This window comes from Euwallacea fornicatus, chromosome 10, assembly GCF_040115645.1.
Source record: "Euwallacea fornicatus isolate EFF26 chromosome 10, ASM4011564v1, whole genome shotgun sequence".
Taxonomy (NCBI): Eukaryota; Metazoa; Arthropoda; class Insecta; order Coleoptera; family Curculionidae; genus Euwallacea; species Euwallacea fornicatus.
The window spans coordinates 1000386-1017278 of record NC_089550.1 but is presented as its reverse complement, the minus strand read 5'-3'; the positions used below and the strand labels follow the sequence as shown (position 1 = coordinate 1017278).

General features: G+C 40.4%; 1 protein-coding gene across 3 annotated transcripts in view; it reads right to left on the bottom strand.

The window, feature by feature from the left end:
* Window positions 1-1863: 1863 nt before the first annotated feature.
* The window catches only part of pasilla (RNA-binding protein Nova-1-like protein passilla), a 52325-nt gene continuing 37295 nt past the window's right edge, over window positions 1864-16893 (bottom strand). For all 3 annotated transcript variants that reach the window (XM_066286380.1, XM_066286382.1, XM_066286381.1), the window contains 4 exons: window positions 12168-12502; window positions 10579-10810; window positions 8845-9084; window positions 1864-8654 (listed from right to left, as the gene is read on the bottom strand). In XM_066286380.1, the coding sequence (XP_066142477.1) occupies window positions 8431-8654; window positions 8845-9084; window positions 10579-10810; window positions 12168-12502 (1031 nt within the window). In that variant the 3' untranslated portion in view covers window positions 1864-8430. The remainder of the gene's footprint in view (window positions 8655-8844; window positions 9085-10578; window positions 10811-12167; window positions 12503-16893) is intronic.

Genomic DNA, 16893 nt, shown 5'->3' with positions numbered 1-16893 from the left:
TTTTTCGCAAAATCAACCCCATTTTGATAGAGCCCCTAGTCGTGCGAAAGATGAACCAAAGACATTCACCACCCCATTCTGTATTCCGATAGAGGCTTCATATAAAAAACCGCCTTCAAACTGGACATTCCACTGGTCAATCTTTCAAGGGGTCGACTGGGTAGTGATCACAAGGGTCGGATATTTATTGTTACTGTCTAGAGATGCAAATTTGATATGGGGGACTAAAAGTAGGGATTCATCAGCTTTTTGCATAGATTTAAGGTTGTTTTCCAGTGGAAAGTTAAGATCTGTTGGGATCACGACTCGTGGAGATTGGAGACTTGTTGCACCAACGATTTAGTAATATTCATGGTAGAATTTCACGATTTCACTTAAAAATCGAATGACTACCGGTCCGCACCCGTCTTAAGCCTGGATTGTTTAATCTCACAGAATTTTGCCAAATCCGCCATTAAATCTAAGCAAAAAGTACGGAAAACGGAACGTGTTTGATAGCACGTTTAATGGAAAAAAAATCCATTTACGATTGGCCCGATTTGAAAAGAAAGAGATCTGAAGTTTGCACGTGCAGTCTAATTTGCGAATCCAAAGGGGAAAGAGGCTTTTATATGGTATTTTTTTAAGACAACATCATCCGAGTGGAAGGAATGAGATAATGAAACTAGTATAAAGCAAAACCGAACCGGCTTCGTCTGTATGCATGTGCGGACTCGTTACCGCCGAGATCCGCGATAACCTGGAATATCTACAGGGCGTTCGAAAAAGGTTGCGCCCGACTTGAGGATGTTAAAGGGAACATTGCGCTGAACGATTTTTGCGAAGAAATCGCTAGTCAAAATCGAGCCGTCTTGGCTCTAGGGTTATTTTTGTTTCGTCAATGCCATTCAGTCCTTACTGCCAGCGTGGCAAAGAAAAGCCGTTTTACAGCACGGGGTGTGATAAAGGAATGCGAAAACGACGATTACCTTCTACGTAGACTCCGAATGGGATGACCTAAAAAACTGTTTGGTAGAGAAGTGGGAAGAAAAATGGAACTCAAACCTCGGACGAGCGCCTCGGAAGTAGTCGCAACATTAAGAGAAGATGAAGATATAAGCTCTAAAACAGTGCGCGGGATCCTGCATTGGGCTGTGTAAAGCCGGAATGGTCGGAAATATGTCACGTGTCCGCGAAATAAATCGGAAAGGGCGTTTGAATTTTCCATTTAATTCCATCTAATACTCCTCCCCGGTCGCCAGACCTCAATCCTATTGACAACCTTCGGAGTGCGCTAGGAAGAAGGAACAACGAAACATACTTTCAATAAACTGGAACATCGGGAAATTATGCAGCAGAGAACGACATTGAAGTGGGTTTTACTTAGAACTTATGCAGCTCATTCCACATGGAAGCGACTATGGGACGTTATGAGAAGGAAATGTCTTCCGACCAAACACCGATTATTTTCTGGATTTTCGTTAACCTTCTGCGAATCAGGTTCTCTTCCACAGAGACATTATTTTTTGTTGATGGTAATTAAATATTTAACTTTCGTTTCTGCCGCCATATTTAAGACGGTAAAAATGAGTTATTTTATGCTCGCAATCGTGCTGTATCGACACTTCTGTTCATTACCGCACGTACGTGCGCAAAATTGAAATTTCGAACTGCGAAAAGTTATCCAATTTATGAAACCGAACGCAACGAGTGTTCGATTAATTTCAATTTTAACGCACGAAACGGTCATTATTATTATTTTACGGATTTCAGTTAGTTAATTTTCAATCAAAACATTTTTCCGTCGGAACCCCTCGACTATCGCCCGGTCCGCTTTTGTCGGTTTGTGTATTGCCAGGTAGAATAATTCGAAAAAGCCTCATCTACTAAAACTTAACACTTTTTATTAATCACCAGCCATATCACAGACATTAACAAATTTATACAAAAAAATCGAATCAATACTGACTAGAACATCGGACGGACACAAAGAAACAAACTGATTTTTAATTTACTGAGTCTGTTGTTTGCTGTGTGAAACTAAACGAACAGAACATGATTCCCTCGTGATGAGACTGAGGAAAAACTGCGGTGGATACATGTCATTTTGTTGCTAAAACCTTATATTGCTATTAGAAGTGGTACTCATGCATCATGAAATGGCCGAGCAACAAAACGCCAAATGGACATGGTAGTAAGAAATGAAAGAGAAAGCGTGTGAGGAAATCATGAAAAATACGATGTATGGCACTATGGAGTTTATTGAATAATAATGTGTTTGACAATGCAGTGTTACTAATCTAGTTTAAAACAGAAGCTACAAACAGTACATTATAATATTTAAAACTTCAACACACTGGGCCAGGCTCGAACCGAAACCACCATTCGGGCGACCCAAAAACATCGTACAGTCTGTAGCAACAAAGTGCATGTCCATACACCAACTTCAAATAAAACCTATGACCCGTTTCACCAAGATTCCACCTCTTGGTAACCCAACCATGTTTCCAATAACTAATATCACTGAATCTATTATTTATTCCATATAACTGTATAGTGTAATTAACCCCGAAGGACTATTGTCTATACCCCTTCGGGGCTAGCAAATATATTATATTATTACGTCTGCTAACAAGATCTATTTATTATTTATAACAAAAATGAAAACAAAAAACCATGACGCCATCCTTAAGTGCAATAATAACAAAGTGTTTCTATTTCTATAGTCGGTTCCAAATTGGTACTGCCTTAGGGGGAAACATTTTGGCCAACTTTAAACACTATGATTGTTGTAACTGTTAAGATGTAAAAATGCCATAAATGGTAACTTCGACTACTTTTAGAGATTGGAACGATAGAGGTAAGGTTTTTATCGGGACACCCTGTAGCGCCACCTTCCCCGCCTTACGCATTGTCCTTGCACGCTCGCCCGGTGCGGATGAGAGAGGGCTTTCTACGGGGCCGATGCTTTTACGGGGTGTCCGAGAAATTCTATTTAACAATAATACATTAACGTTTAATAACCATAATATAAGAGTCTTTTCATTATCATCATAGAAAACTTGCGCCTTTCCCAACTCCTTCCCTAAGCATATAACAGTCCTCCCGTTCTCTTTTTATATAATATAGGCCTTTATGATTAGTTACAACAGCTGATTTACACGTTCAGAAATATCGATGGACGACACCTCGTACCAACGAAACTAAGACGAAGAAAATTACTTAATAATAATAATAATAACTACAAAAATAAAGTATTTACACCAACGAAATTACCCTTTATTACTGACAGTAAGTAATGGTTAATTACGAAAATTAAGCTTTCTAATACCATTACAGGACAAAAAGTGTATAACGCGTACTTATGTAAGTAAGGCAAGTTTAATTATATATTGTAACTTAAAGTCCGATTATTACTTATGCTTTTTGATGATGTCTTCGTTCAACTAATAATGCAACATCTCGATTACATCTGGTATTGGTAATGCTGGGTGACGATGGTTCGCAATAATGTTGTTGCACTATTAATATAAATAATGTGTATCACAGTAACAACTTTCATGTTGTTTTTATGACGATGTGTGTGTTTTGGACACAGTTCCATTGCCAGCAATCCGGGCGGACCGAGCGGACAGAAGCTTGTAGATGGGGAAAACACCGGAGTTCTGGACACGGTAGGCACGTCCCGTGATCCTTTCCAACAACGAGGGCGTCGTGCTTGAAAAACGAAAGTGGGACTCAAAAAACGAAAAAGAGCACCAAAAACTTGTGGGTCCCGGCAGCCTTCGAATCGCCCCGCTGCGATATGCCGGTGAGGCATGGCGCAGGTGCCCCAGAGGAACACCGGCGTATGACGTTCGGTTTTATTGAAAATTTTCGAAAAGAGCGAAATGATGGGGTGAGCCGAACGTTCTCCAACAGGCTAATGCGTATGAATGGCAATTCCAGTGGTCTGTTGGGATTAAAAGCAGACATGAAACCACTTGAGTTCGAGTTCGCATTTGCTACGTTAAAAGGGGTCGAACCGGCACCGTGCCAATTCAACAAGGAAACGTCGTCGAATTCGCGAAATTTCTCTGGCCAAACTAGAAACATTGTGACCGTTCCGAACAGAGCATCGGAATACTTTCGCAGAGTTGTTGAGGACGCGCTCAATGAAACAGAGAATCAAAGTGGACGCTCATAACTATTCCAAATACCTCAGAACTAGCTCCAAACAACGCTAGAAAATTTTGAAATTTTCGAAAAACTTTACGGATTGTTGATCGATAATTTACCGACCGAGCAACAAGCTAACCTGACCCAATCCTGGAAATCTGGGTCTATAATTATCCACGCACGTAAGAAATTTTAAGTTTCTCCAGATCTAGAACATACCGCGCTTATGCGCCACAAGAAATCGCCGAGGAAATGTCTGGAGCGCCAAGACGTATGGGAGCTGCCATTATGGCATTATCGATCATGGTAGAGTTCAAACTTGTCCTGGAAACCATTTCCGTAGAAATATTATTATATCAGCTCCGAGACACATTTCAAGCGACGATGAAGCGTGTCGTTTGGCCAGACCGGGCTCACGAACGGCGCTCTACGGATTTGCAAATGTGATGTGGCTTTCCGATCACCGAGATTCGTGATCGAGCGGATGGCGGATGCTGGTACTGAGCAGTACTGCCCACGGCACGGGGCAGTCCAAGGAACACATAAAAGGATTAAATGCTTTAAAAGGAAGAACGTGGGGAAAGCTCTGCTGACTGGCCACTGCCACCTCCGGTGACGTCGACGTCTAACGCCGAGGACCCCGATTGCAGGAGGCGCCTTGAAGACGTGCAAGCGGAATGTCGAACTTTCGCGCAGGTCAGAATATGGTGCCTCAAACGGCAGTCAATCCTACTTCCCGACTTGATTAGGGGATTACACCCTCAACGGGCTCGAGTCACCGGAACTACCGAAACTCCGCGGTGAAGGCACTTTCCTGCTTCCACTCATCCATTAATTCACTCAAATTATACGTCTGAGGATCGGAGTTTAGGAGCTTTGTTACGCTACGGGTATTTTTGTTGTTCGTTTTCGAATGCGCCGCGAATCGCGACACGTAACTCAGGTTTGTTTGTGATAAACTGTACAGTGAAACTATGGCCAAAACGAATGAAAACACACTGGTATACACCGCAGAAAACCGGCAATGTTACCCACGTAAAAAGGGAACAAAAGAGATTACAACAACTGAAATTTTTACCTGAATATAACGATAATCGATTCTTCTCAACGATATTGCACCACTTGCCCCGAATTATTATTATCATCGTATTTGCGTGTAACTGTTATGAGAAAAGTACAACTAAATGTATGTATCAAAAATATAGAACATTTCGAAATTGACAGTACCGGAAAGTTACATCTCGTAAACGACCAGCATGTAACCTTCCTGCTAAGAATGAACAAAAGTAACGGGGGAAACATCAATTTAAGCGAAAATATCCATAAGCCATATTTACAGGAATGCGAGAAGATTCTCCTCTATGGTTTACACGTTAACCTAATTTAACCTAAAACTTAATCCAGTAAGTGAAACCGGCTTTGTCAGTAATCTATAAAACTTAGCAAAAGCTCAATATTTCCTCAAAGTATACAGTTGACTAGACTCTCCACTATTTATCAGAGGAAATCCTCCAATAAAGCCGGCTCAGCGATATTAAATAAAATCTTATCACTAGCGCATGTTAACAAACTGAAAGATGACAGTATGGTTAAGATGAAAAGACTGCCCAAACATTAACATCAACAACAACATGCGATAACAGTAGTATAATAATAATAATAATAATAATCGAATTACATTTATTTGTTTTCCTTCAATATGTTTCTCTTTAATATATTAAGATTCTATATAAGAAATAACAGCAATAATTGGGTTTTCTCGAATATAAGTTTCGCATTATTTACAGTTTTTTGTGTTACAATATGCTTTTTCGGAGACGTCCAAGAAAGACACCCAAAGGCTCGTGATAATAAGCTTTTCCTTTCTTTTGAGGCTTAAAAATACTCATTTTCCAAACACAACAGTTTTTGTTTACGATTTGCTACATTATAATCCATTCTATTATTCACATCTTTTATAACATAGTAATTATATTAGAACTTCTTTTCAAGTAAATAGGATCTGTTATGCCTGAGTTTCAAATACAGGTACTTATTTTGGAACGTACTGTGACTACCTACAATCAAGAGAAGGTTATTTTATGTGGAAGTATATATTTTACTTTGGGTCCTTTGTGGCCTTGCAAGTACAATCTATACCGAATTATGGTGGATTTTTGTTGTGTTTGATAGAGAGAAGTTCAAGCAATTTAAATGTTAACGTGGAAAAGCAGCTTTAGATTATGTGTCCGTTAATGGTTGAGAACTTGTGGTATTCTAGGTATGCCTAATAGATATCGACCTGAATTCATCTGCGTTTCCTGTGTCACACAATCGTTTCACACCGGATTCGCACTCATAATTCCATATACACTTTACGTTCATGTCTACACCCAGTAATCCCTCACCTTACCTACAACCGAACGTGTAATCGAATATCTAACAACCTGGCAAGATTTTTCTGAGCGATACTGGCGAGTATGTCAATAACGCAACGCAGTTGCGTGCAACAGTTGATGCAATATAAAATTATCCATTACTCAGAATTTCATTTCCAACCGAAGTACATCGATATACGATTTCATTTTATAAGGGAGAAATATTTAAGTTGCGATATTGATCCCGAATACCAAACGACTACCCGCCTGACCGGAACCACCCTGTAGACCTGCAGAGAGGTGTTGTGCTAAAGACGTTAACCAGAGGAAATGTTCAAAAATTAAGAGACATTTTAAGTCTGGAAATTGACGAAGTTTTCTTTGTTGCATGATTTCACTCCGTAGATGTACCGAGCGATCATTTAAGTTTCACGTCTATCCAGCTGTGAAGTTTGTTCAAGAAAAGGACACATTTCGATCATCGCTTTTGCATATTTGGTTGCCTAAGTGACCTAATATAACAATCTAACCTCATTTTGCGGCACATAATCAAGCTACGACCTATTTTTTATCTTCTATTTCTCTTGTGTGAAATCCGAGAGCTGGCTTGATATGAAATTTAAATTATGTCACTGTATTATCTGCATGTTTAAGTTCATGTTGAAATATGCACGAAGTGCGAGTGCTGAAGTATGCTGCATATTTAGAAGATCTTATTAATTCTCTTTTGATGTCTCCTGTCGTAGGGTTTTCATTCAGCTTACCTAATTTATTGAGAACCTCTGGGGAGCTGACCCGCATTAAAAGGTCTTGACATCTGCCGCACAGGATTTTAACGCAGTCCATTTTCATTCGACTAGCTAAATCTCCGATCGCTTTTTAAACTAATTTATTAATGTTTTGAGGCACAACCTCGCTCCAACACCGTTCAAACACTTTCTCATGTGCCCTACCAACCATAATCTGGTATAGATTCCGCCCCTTTCCGGCCCCAGAAAACCTTTATTACAACAATTACTACCGAATCTGATTTTCCTAATATTTATCAATCAGATCCGCCCAATATAGCATTAATTGAATAATTTTAAACCCTATCTACACAAGTTTAAATAAAACGTTCGTGGTAAAAACGCGGTGAAATTGAATAAAATGTACATAACAAAAATAAATTGTATGAAATCTAAGTGACCACATGTAATGTGTGCAACGTTATAATGAAAAATGTAAGGACGCAGCGAGCTAAATATGTAGATTTATTTGGCCCACTGTGTATAGGCAAACATCAATGAGGTGATGCTAATTGATGATCATCACAATTTTTGTTTTAATTAAATATTCATCTATTTCTATTTTATATCTCTTCGATCTCCTAAAAATCAGATCAACGTTTCAACAGTTAACATAAAGGTTTTTCAGGTAACAATCAATAGTTCTTTCTAATATAATAATGGAAAAATATTTACATCTTTTCTTGGCTTCGCGGAAGTGACTGCGCGTCTCTCTCCCTCCGATTCTCGAGTCACCCCGCATCCGCCATCACTTTTAGGCTTCAAAACAGAGACAAAGAACAAAGACCGGAGAAACTACAAAGAACCACAGATGAGACACGTTTTTTTGTAAACAAAAATTTGCAACCGGAAGTTTACGCATTAAAATCTACCAACTTCATGTAAAATTTATCAACAGCCTCAATTACAGGGTCATGTGATAATATAGTATCATAACAACATTTTAGAATTTCAATAGACAAATAAATCACGTCACAAAAACAAAAACAAAACCGCAAACAAAAAATCAACGCGCGCGGGACATGCGAGCCTCTTTCGAGTACCCCAACCATCGAACATTCTCGAATATTCCACCGAAAACGGCTCGTCCAATTTTAGAAAATCCAGTGGCGCGCAAACAAGATGGAGGAATAATAACGAAATGGTTATCACTGCATCGTGAGAGTGCCGATGCCGTTATTTCGGGCCCTCTTCAGCTCCTCTTCCGAAATACGTTGCTCAATCAGGTACTGCGCAGTCGTTATGGAATGTTGGCTACCCGTTATTGTAACGATGCGGTTTCGGGTACCGGGCGCAAAGATTCCCTTCTTCGAGATTTGAATATTGGCGCCGCTGATTTGCTGGATTTCGACCAGGGATCGGCCTCCCGGACCTAGAAAAGAAAATAGTTTCTCAAAAATAAACGAACGCCACCCCTGTCAAACTTGATGTGCGCATGCACAAAACTTGACGTCCTGGTGATCTGTGTTTCTTTTTTAAAGTGAGGTTAATCGCGTTAGTGTCGCAAATTTGTGTGTTCAGTGTTGTGATTTCCAAAAATCCAAAACTGGTCAACAACTCACCCAAAATGGCACCGACAATAACTTCAGGAATCTCCACGTTCTTGCTTTCGGTATGGCCCTTCACCTCGGCAGGAGTGGGGCTCTTGCTCAGTACGGCCACTTGTGGATTAGTACCGAGACCGAAGCTGTTGTTGTTCAGGGTGATGGGCGCAGTTGCGGCGGAAGTCTGATGGCGGAAGGGATAATCGAAGGTCGAATCATACCTTTCCAGGCTAGACCGCGGAGTTGGTGAGTTTGCACCTACATTTAAGAACGAGACTTTAACCTCTTGCATAACACTCTCTCTTCATCGATGATATGTAGTAAATTAGGACTATCGGTTATTGAGAACTCAAAAAGTAAATTCAACGCCTGAGAGGTAAAATATAAACGAAATTAGGTAGTTATGACATAAAATTAAGTTTGAGGTTGTGATTCCTTAAAAGTTGACAAGAAAAAACCATCAGGATTGACAAGTTACCAATGAGCTGGTTGGTCTGAAATGCGCCTTACTGATTTGAAATAACCAATTAGGGTAAAGTGGTCGGATGACGGATAAAAATTCAGACAGTTTTCGCTCTCATAATTCAAATTCAATATGGCTGCCGGGAGGAGTGCTCTTATCTAGCCGTCAACGAACATACGTCTATAATAATGATACTGTTCATGTGGAATAATTGAACTTTTTTATTGTATAAAAAAAAGCCTAGAGAGATGATACAAGTGTTACCCGCCGCCGTTTTAAAGTCGAATATACCTTTGATGGAAGCACAATTAAAGTAACTTTAGTCCACTTCCAGTGAAATAAAGGTAATAAAACCCAAACACCTTGACAACGTGAACGTAGCTTTGTTTTTTTACATTTTGAACCATCTGTTTTTCATATGAAACACTAATTCATGGTGATGAAGTCTAAGGTAATGACGTCACCTTAAGCCATGACGCCTTATAAGCGATGAGTGCGCTGACGCTAAAAATGTCAGATTGAAGAAAACGTTACTAAAAATACAATGTTTTTGCATAATTAAATGTCGAACGGGCTTTATAATGTAAAAGACTGCATTTCCCGGTTTCATTTTCAACTCCTTTGCAATTACAAAGGGAATTTTACGTTGGCGCCTATTGTTTGTCTGCATTGCCCTACAAAGTGGTCGAAAATAGTGATTTTTGCATGTAACTAACAAACCGGTATTCTGCATAATGAAACCGATGAATTTAATTAGATAGAACTGGTGCATTGTAGGACATAAAACGGGATTATGTTCGGGCATTAAAACTAATAAATTTGCTGGATAATATCCAAAAACGAAAAAGAAACAAGAGCCGTTTTGGTAGGAGACAGAGAGTAAAAAATAACGAGAATTCGGTGTTAATTTGAAGCGAATTTTGGTGAGGTAATGGCACAACATGACAAAGCTTTACCAGTAAGAATTTAGCGTATTTCTTGCCGTTTCACTCTGTTATTGATGTATACTGTAACCATCCAGTCGCCAGATTTTCGAAACTTCGATTCGATTTCGATTGTCACTTTATCAAGTTTAATTGCCTAATTAATTAACTTCTGGCAACATGTGGGCGACAGTTCGCAATCTTCGCAAAGATCTCGGGATATCTTCGCCGTGAATTCCTGTTTGAAATATTAAAAACGAAATAGCTCAGTGGTTTGAGTGAAATTATCAATCATTTTGATGCTTTTCTCGTCGAAAACGCTGCCGACAAATACCATGACGGATATCGGATGTGGCGTGCACTTACCAAGGCATTCTCCCAAACTGATCTGGCCAACAGCGCCGAAGACGCCGGTAGTGGCGGCGTTCGCCCCAGTTTGCTCCATAATGCTCAGATAGCTGGACACAGGCAGTGCCCCGGTGTGGGCACTTCCTATACCCAGACCCACGCCCAGGATTCCGTATTTAGCCAGAACGGTCAAAGCAGCCGTTATTTCGGCTATGTGGGGTTCGGTCAGGCCGGCGCTTCTTAGTTGGATCTAGAACAGAAAGTGTCTGTCCAGTGAACGCAAAGATAATAAACATATTTCGAGATTTATTTACAAGTTTTAAATGCAAGAAAACCGCTTAAGCTCTCCACATGGCGGTGCCACAATTTGGACTACTTAAAATTCCCAGTCCTGTTCTCATTCAATAAAACGCCGGCAGTGTAATAAAAATAAGACACACTTAAATGAAGACAAATAATGTTTCTTCCATGCGGACAAAAATAAGTATGGGCGTCTAATAAAGCAGTACGAAATTATTCGCCTTAAAGCCCACACACGAGCGCATAAACCTAATTCTTTTAAATTATGGCTAAACGTGACAAACGGCCTGTTTTATAATCCAAACAAAGATGAGAATATTAGCCCATTTACCCAACGAAGCTTCATTTTATTATGAAACACTTTGCTTCATAATGCGTGCATTATTGTTGCGTTAATTACGTGCAAACCTTATTCACCATATCACTGGCGACACGTCAACTTCACTAGGGCGGAAATTGCCCCATTACGCTATTGGTGGGAGAACAACCTCGTATAGCAACTTCGAGGAATTAACAACCTCTTAATTTGAGAAATGCAGGCACTTCGGTGGTAGCAAGGGTAAAACGGAGGAGTATGAGGATTTGAGACCGTCAAAGGGATTCGCTTCTTTAAACTTCGAAATTCGGTGCAGGCGCCAGGAAAATGGCCACCGGGCCGTTGACATTTCTTAGCTTTCCGTCACTGCGGATGCCGGCTCAAGCCGCAGGAAATGGGCTTATTTCCTTATCACTGCCCGCGCAACTCGTAGAAAATTAAAGCATACTGTAATCGAGGAACTTTCCACATCATTTTTCAGACGGCAAAAACGCACTATCTTGACATTCGCACAAAAAAAAGTAATTTTTTGCAGCATAGCTGGCATAGTACCTAATTACCATACCATCCAATCGTTAAAAACTCGCAATTACTTTACGGTTTAGTTAGAATAACGCTGTACAGGTCTCTCAGCCGAGCTGTTGAGGAAAATATCGTTACACCCCTAATTAGCACCGTTTTATAGTTAAATAAAAACCGAATTAGCTTCACTTTTTCGAACTCAAAACATCGGAGTTTTCGAAACTACACATTTATTTGCTGAATTCGCCCATTTATAGTCAAAATTAACCGATTCCGAAAGCGTGCGGTTTCTTGCGAAATCACAACAGTCATAAAACCAAACAAATGATGTTTGTTAGTTGTTAAATTAGTTTCGTAACGACGCTTTATTACCGCTAATTAAAAGTGAGAGGTTTTTTATTATTGAAGAAAGGCTGAATAGAAATATTAATTTACATAAATCGTCAGCCAGTAACATTATCGTTCCTACCTTGACGTGGTCCAAAAGCTGCGCGGTCACCGTGCCAATACTCTGTCCAGGCGCGGTCAGGTTGAGGCTGAGACTCAGCCCAGCGGCCCCTGCGCCGTTCAAAACCAGCCCCTGTTGAACGGCGGCTGCGCTCAGTGTGTTGTTGAGGCTGGCCGTTGACGCACCGAAGGCTGCTGCGGCCGTCTGCTGGGCGAACGGCGACCCTGTGGGGTTGTAATTGGCAACGGGGCCGCTGACGTCAGCGTAGGATACGTTGAGGCAAGTGCCGCTTTGCGGATCTTCCACCACCTTGCTCAGGATCATCATGCAGGCCTGCTTGTTCTGGTCTTTTTCACCTTCAAAAAAATTAAAAGGGAGACATAACAAGAGGAAATAATAGGGAACCGCGCACGAAGAGGTTCCTTCCATTATTACGTGTATGGTGTCCTAAAATCGACTCTCAATGAAAAAAGGGAGAGATAGAGGCACTTCATGAGAGAATTATTATTTTTTTAATTACCGAAGAATGCAGAAATTAAGTTTTTTAGATTCATTTGAATGAGAGGGTCGAAGTAAAGTTAGAGTGTCGTTGCGAAGATCTGTCAAATTCGTCCAAATGATGGATACAAGGGAAGGTTCTCGGTTTTGGGGCGACATTTGTGAAGCATTCAAAGGAAATTTTAGTTTTTGAAGGATATTATCGAAAATGTTTTTTTATTTTACGTTTCCTCTAAAGAGGTTCTTGCTTTGAGACACTACACGGCTAATGGAAATATTAGTGATCTTAAAAAAACATTTAACGGTACTTTCTCTAGTTTTTGAAAGGTTGATAAAAAGTACAAATTATCAGATAATCACAGGAACAGTTATTTGCTGTTAGAGAGCCTCTTTGGCATATCTGAGCCGACATCTTGTCTGCAATAAGAAAAGCTTAAGCAAATTGGTCCAAGCGATTTGGCATACGTGGAATGTCGCCGAATATGGCAAATATGGTCGATCTTTTAATTATCAATGGCGAACCGAATATGTCGAAAATCAATGAGAGAACCATCGATAAGATTCGAAAAAGTTGCGAGCGGAGAAAAACACTGCTGTTTTTATTTACCTCGCTAAGTTACGTAAAAAATTATCTTTGTTTACAAATATAACGTCAGTTTTATGAACGTATGAAGTAAACAGCCTCTCTGTGGGCGCTTTACATGTCATGTTAAGTGATGACGTAATAATTGAGAATTTCTGACAGAACTACCTATAAAGTCAAACAAATTTGACGGTTGACGGTCGCAAGTACAAGTAGATATCTGAGAATAGTAAGAATAAAAAGTTTCATCTGAAGTGAAATATTCGAAGATATTTCACGAACTAATATTTCTGCTAAGAATAGCCCAACCGCTGTCCAAAAACTATTGAGCAAAAATAAGTACTAGAGCTAGTCTTGTGTGACGTTGACGTGACGTGAAGGTTCTGGTGGAACCCACAAAGCCTGCATAAACGAGGAAATCGTTATATCTCCGTTCCACTTGTCACAGAGGGCATTTGGTATTCTTACGTGATAGTGTAGAAAGGACTTTCAAATTGAAAATGGTGTTCGAGAATATTCTTTAAATAATCATTTCATGAAATTGAACCCTACTCGTGACTGATTGTAATGGGGGTTGATATTGACGATTGACGAGGGCGAGGGAGTCAGAATTTTGACGGTACTGCTGTGGTGCGTTCGCCAGCGTCTTTATTTCTTTTGAAATAACGAATCGCTGCGATATCCTCAGTATTAATTCATAGCAACAACAAAGGCCTTGGCAACTTATTAGCGCAACATGAAATTTACAACACGGAGACCAAACTAAATAGTAGCAAACAATCCACAAAGCACACACGTATGACCTGATGAACTTGTGACACACTGCGACGCATGCTAGAGTATGTTAATGTTGACTATAGATCTGTGAATGTTTGTAGGTTAAAAACCCAGTTAAAAACCAAGACAGATTTCGTCACAATTTGTTGTCGTATCGATTAACCTAGTTAGGATTACGACATTTTCGCCCTAGGAAAAGAGTGATAGCGAGCGACATATCCAGTTTGAAAATGGAAATGAAAAGAATGATTATTAGGAAACGTGTTAAAAAAAAAATAAAGATGTGCAACGCCGAGAATAGAATCGAATTCATCAAGCTGAAGACTAATCACAAATAGCTGGTAAAATTGAAGGTCTTTGGTATCGCTCGTCTTTGATCAATGTCAGTAGATGATGCGGACCTTGCGACCAGGATCCTTTAATCATTTAATTTCAATACAAACGATCCGGTAATTCCGCGAAACGGCTGGGGAACTGAAAAAAAATTAAGGACGTAAAAACAAACAACCAGCGGTGCTTACAAATCATTTGATATGTAATTGCCGCTGTAATAGAGCCTTTCGATTAAACAATCGTTAACAACGCCGACGAGAGGGCATCTATGAATTTTGACGATTGTTCCCTTGTTCAAGGTGCAAGAAACCTCATCGACAAATTAGACAAACGGCAGTTTAAAGTTGTTACATGGTATTCAAAATCGGCCTAAACGAGATCAATTACTTCATTCAATGTTCGTGCTTGCGGTTGGTTTGGGTTTTGTTTAAAAAACATGTAATGAGGAGAAAAAATCGACAACGTAACGAATAAATGAATTTAGTTCGAACACAAACTTAATTACAGTGGTTATTGGGGCAAGGTCTAATACCCGTTTTTACTACCTAATGGTTTTCTATTAGCTAGCAGTCCAACCAACGACCTAGAACCAATGGATGTAACATTGTTTTTTTCACAGTTTCGCTCGCACTTTTTAACAAATTAGGCACTAACGCACGGCGACGAAGGAGGCGATGTCACCGTGACAGCTCGCGTCCTTCGTTGCCTGCGGCGCACCTCTAGCGACGACATAACGCACTTAAAGACACTAACGCACGGCGACGAAGGAGGCGATGTCACCGTGACAGCTCGCGTCCTTCGTTGCCTACGGCGCACCTCTAGCGACGACATAACGCACTTAAAGACACTAATGCATGGCGACCCCATGTTCCGAGGATCTTTTTGTTTGCTACATCCAGCACTCCTAGATCGTTGAGCCCAACGTGAGCAGCTCCGACACGAACGACTGCCAATTTTTGTTATATAACAATAAAGGAAATGGCTTATTTGATGATGATTGTACGTGCATTGCAATATTATTAAATTTACAAAAATGATCCCTTGTAAAATTTTCTTATGCCATCAAAATACCTATCGCCTTGAAAACTGGGTCAATTTCCATGAAAATCTCATTACGGTAATGGAACGTATTGTTATATCATAGAGGAGTTTGTCTGGGTATTTAATGTAAATGTAAAAATATTAACTCCTCTATCCACCAAGGAGTCGCACAAGCTTGCGGGCAAACACCCCGTATAAGAAACATTAATTTTGAAAGTAGTTTTGCGGTGAGGTGTGAAATACCGAAGTCGAAAGAACAACTGGGACTGCGACCAATGGGAATATTGCATGAAAATTTTTCTTTATAACCGTGACATCGAGACGTTTTATGGAATGGAAGAATATAATGTGGTTTCCAGTGAAGAACAAAAAAACACAGCAACAATGTGAAATTTTTGCAATTACCAGCTTCTAGGGACGCAACTACCAGGTGCGCTGTAACGTCCCATAGCTCTTTCATGACAATTCATGACGCGTCATCTTTGTACGCTTATTTTAAATCGTTTAGACGCTGCTGCGTGCACACTTCCCTCCAAGCAAGTCTGTATACCTGGTTGCCTACGTGGTACTTTCATAAATGCCGTCTAGGTTCACATCGTTGATGAGCAAACTTCGTTGACTTAAAAAAAAAACTTGCTGCGAAACAACCGCTTTAAGACTTGAACCCGTTAATCAAGGAGCCGCGTGTTGGGTTGCCTGCATGCAGTTTACTGCCTGCGTTTACACCGCAGAAGACGAAGCGTACTAACTTAAGAGGAGCCTCAACAAAGAGAGCCTCAATGCTAGCTATGCGACAATGCCATTCTCCCACCTTTAGGCAATCGCTTTCCTTACGAACACCTTACGAAAATTCAAACGTCCAGGACAAACTTCGTCAATAATCTCACGCGGTAGTAGGCCGCATTTCCCCAGTCCGGGACGTGTGGCGTGTTGCCTACGGTCAAGCAGTATCACTATAATATTGTCTGGTTTCCTATCGCAAAACTTAGTGATCTAGAAAATATCCTTGACGGCGCAGATGCAAGACTTAGCTACTGCCCGAGACGGAATTGTAAGACTGTTCCGATTTTGTTGAGTGATGGGTCCTCCCTTGTAGGCGCCCTCCAAGAATTTTAAGGGTTCCGAGATAAACTCAGCTACTGCCCTCCATGTTCGTGAATATCTACTGACCTCAAAGGATTTTACACGTTCTAATCCATCGGAGAATCACAGAAATATCTTTTAAAATGACCGCTCTGAGTTCCGGCTCTGCTTCCTATTGATTATTATCCTGAACGGTCCGCGTCACCACTCCTCAACACTCAAACATCTTGTCTTGACCAGTCGAGGCTTCTACTAAATTTCAGTTAATTGAACAGAAAAAAGTGGATTCCGGATTTATATCAAAAGCCATTTTGCCCGCGCTCCACGAACGTCCAGGCTCTAATTCTGGAATGTATCCAATCAGTTCGCCATTGTTTTCTGGAACATTTATTGGGTCAGTTGAACAATGCCATCGTTAAACTGGGCCTGGAA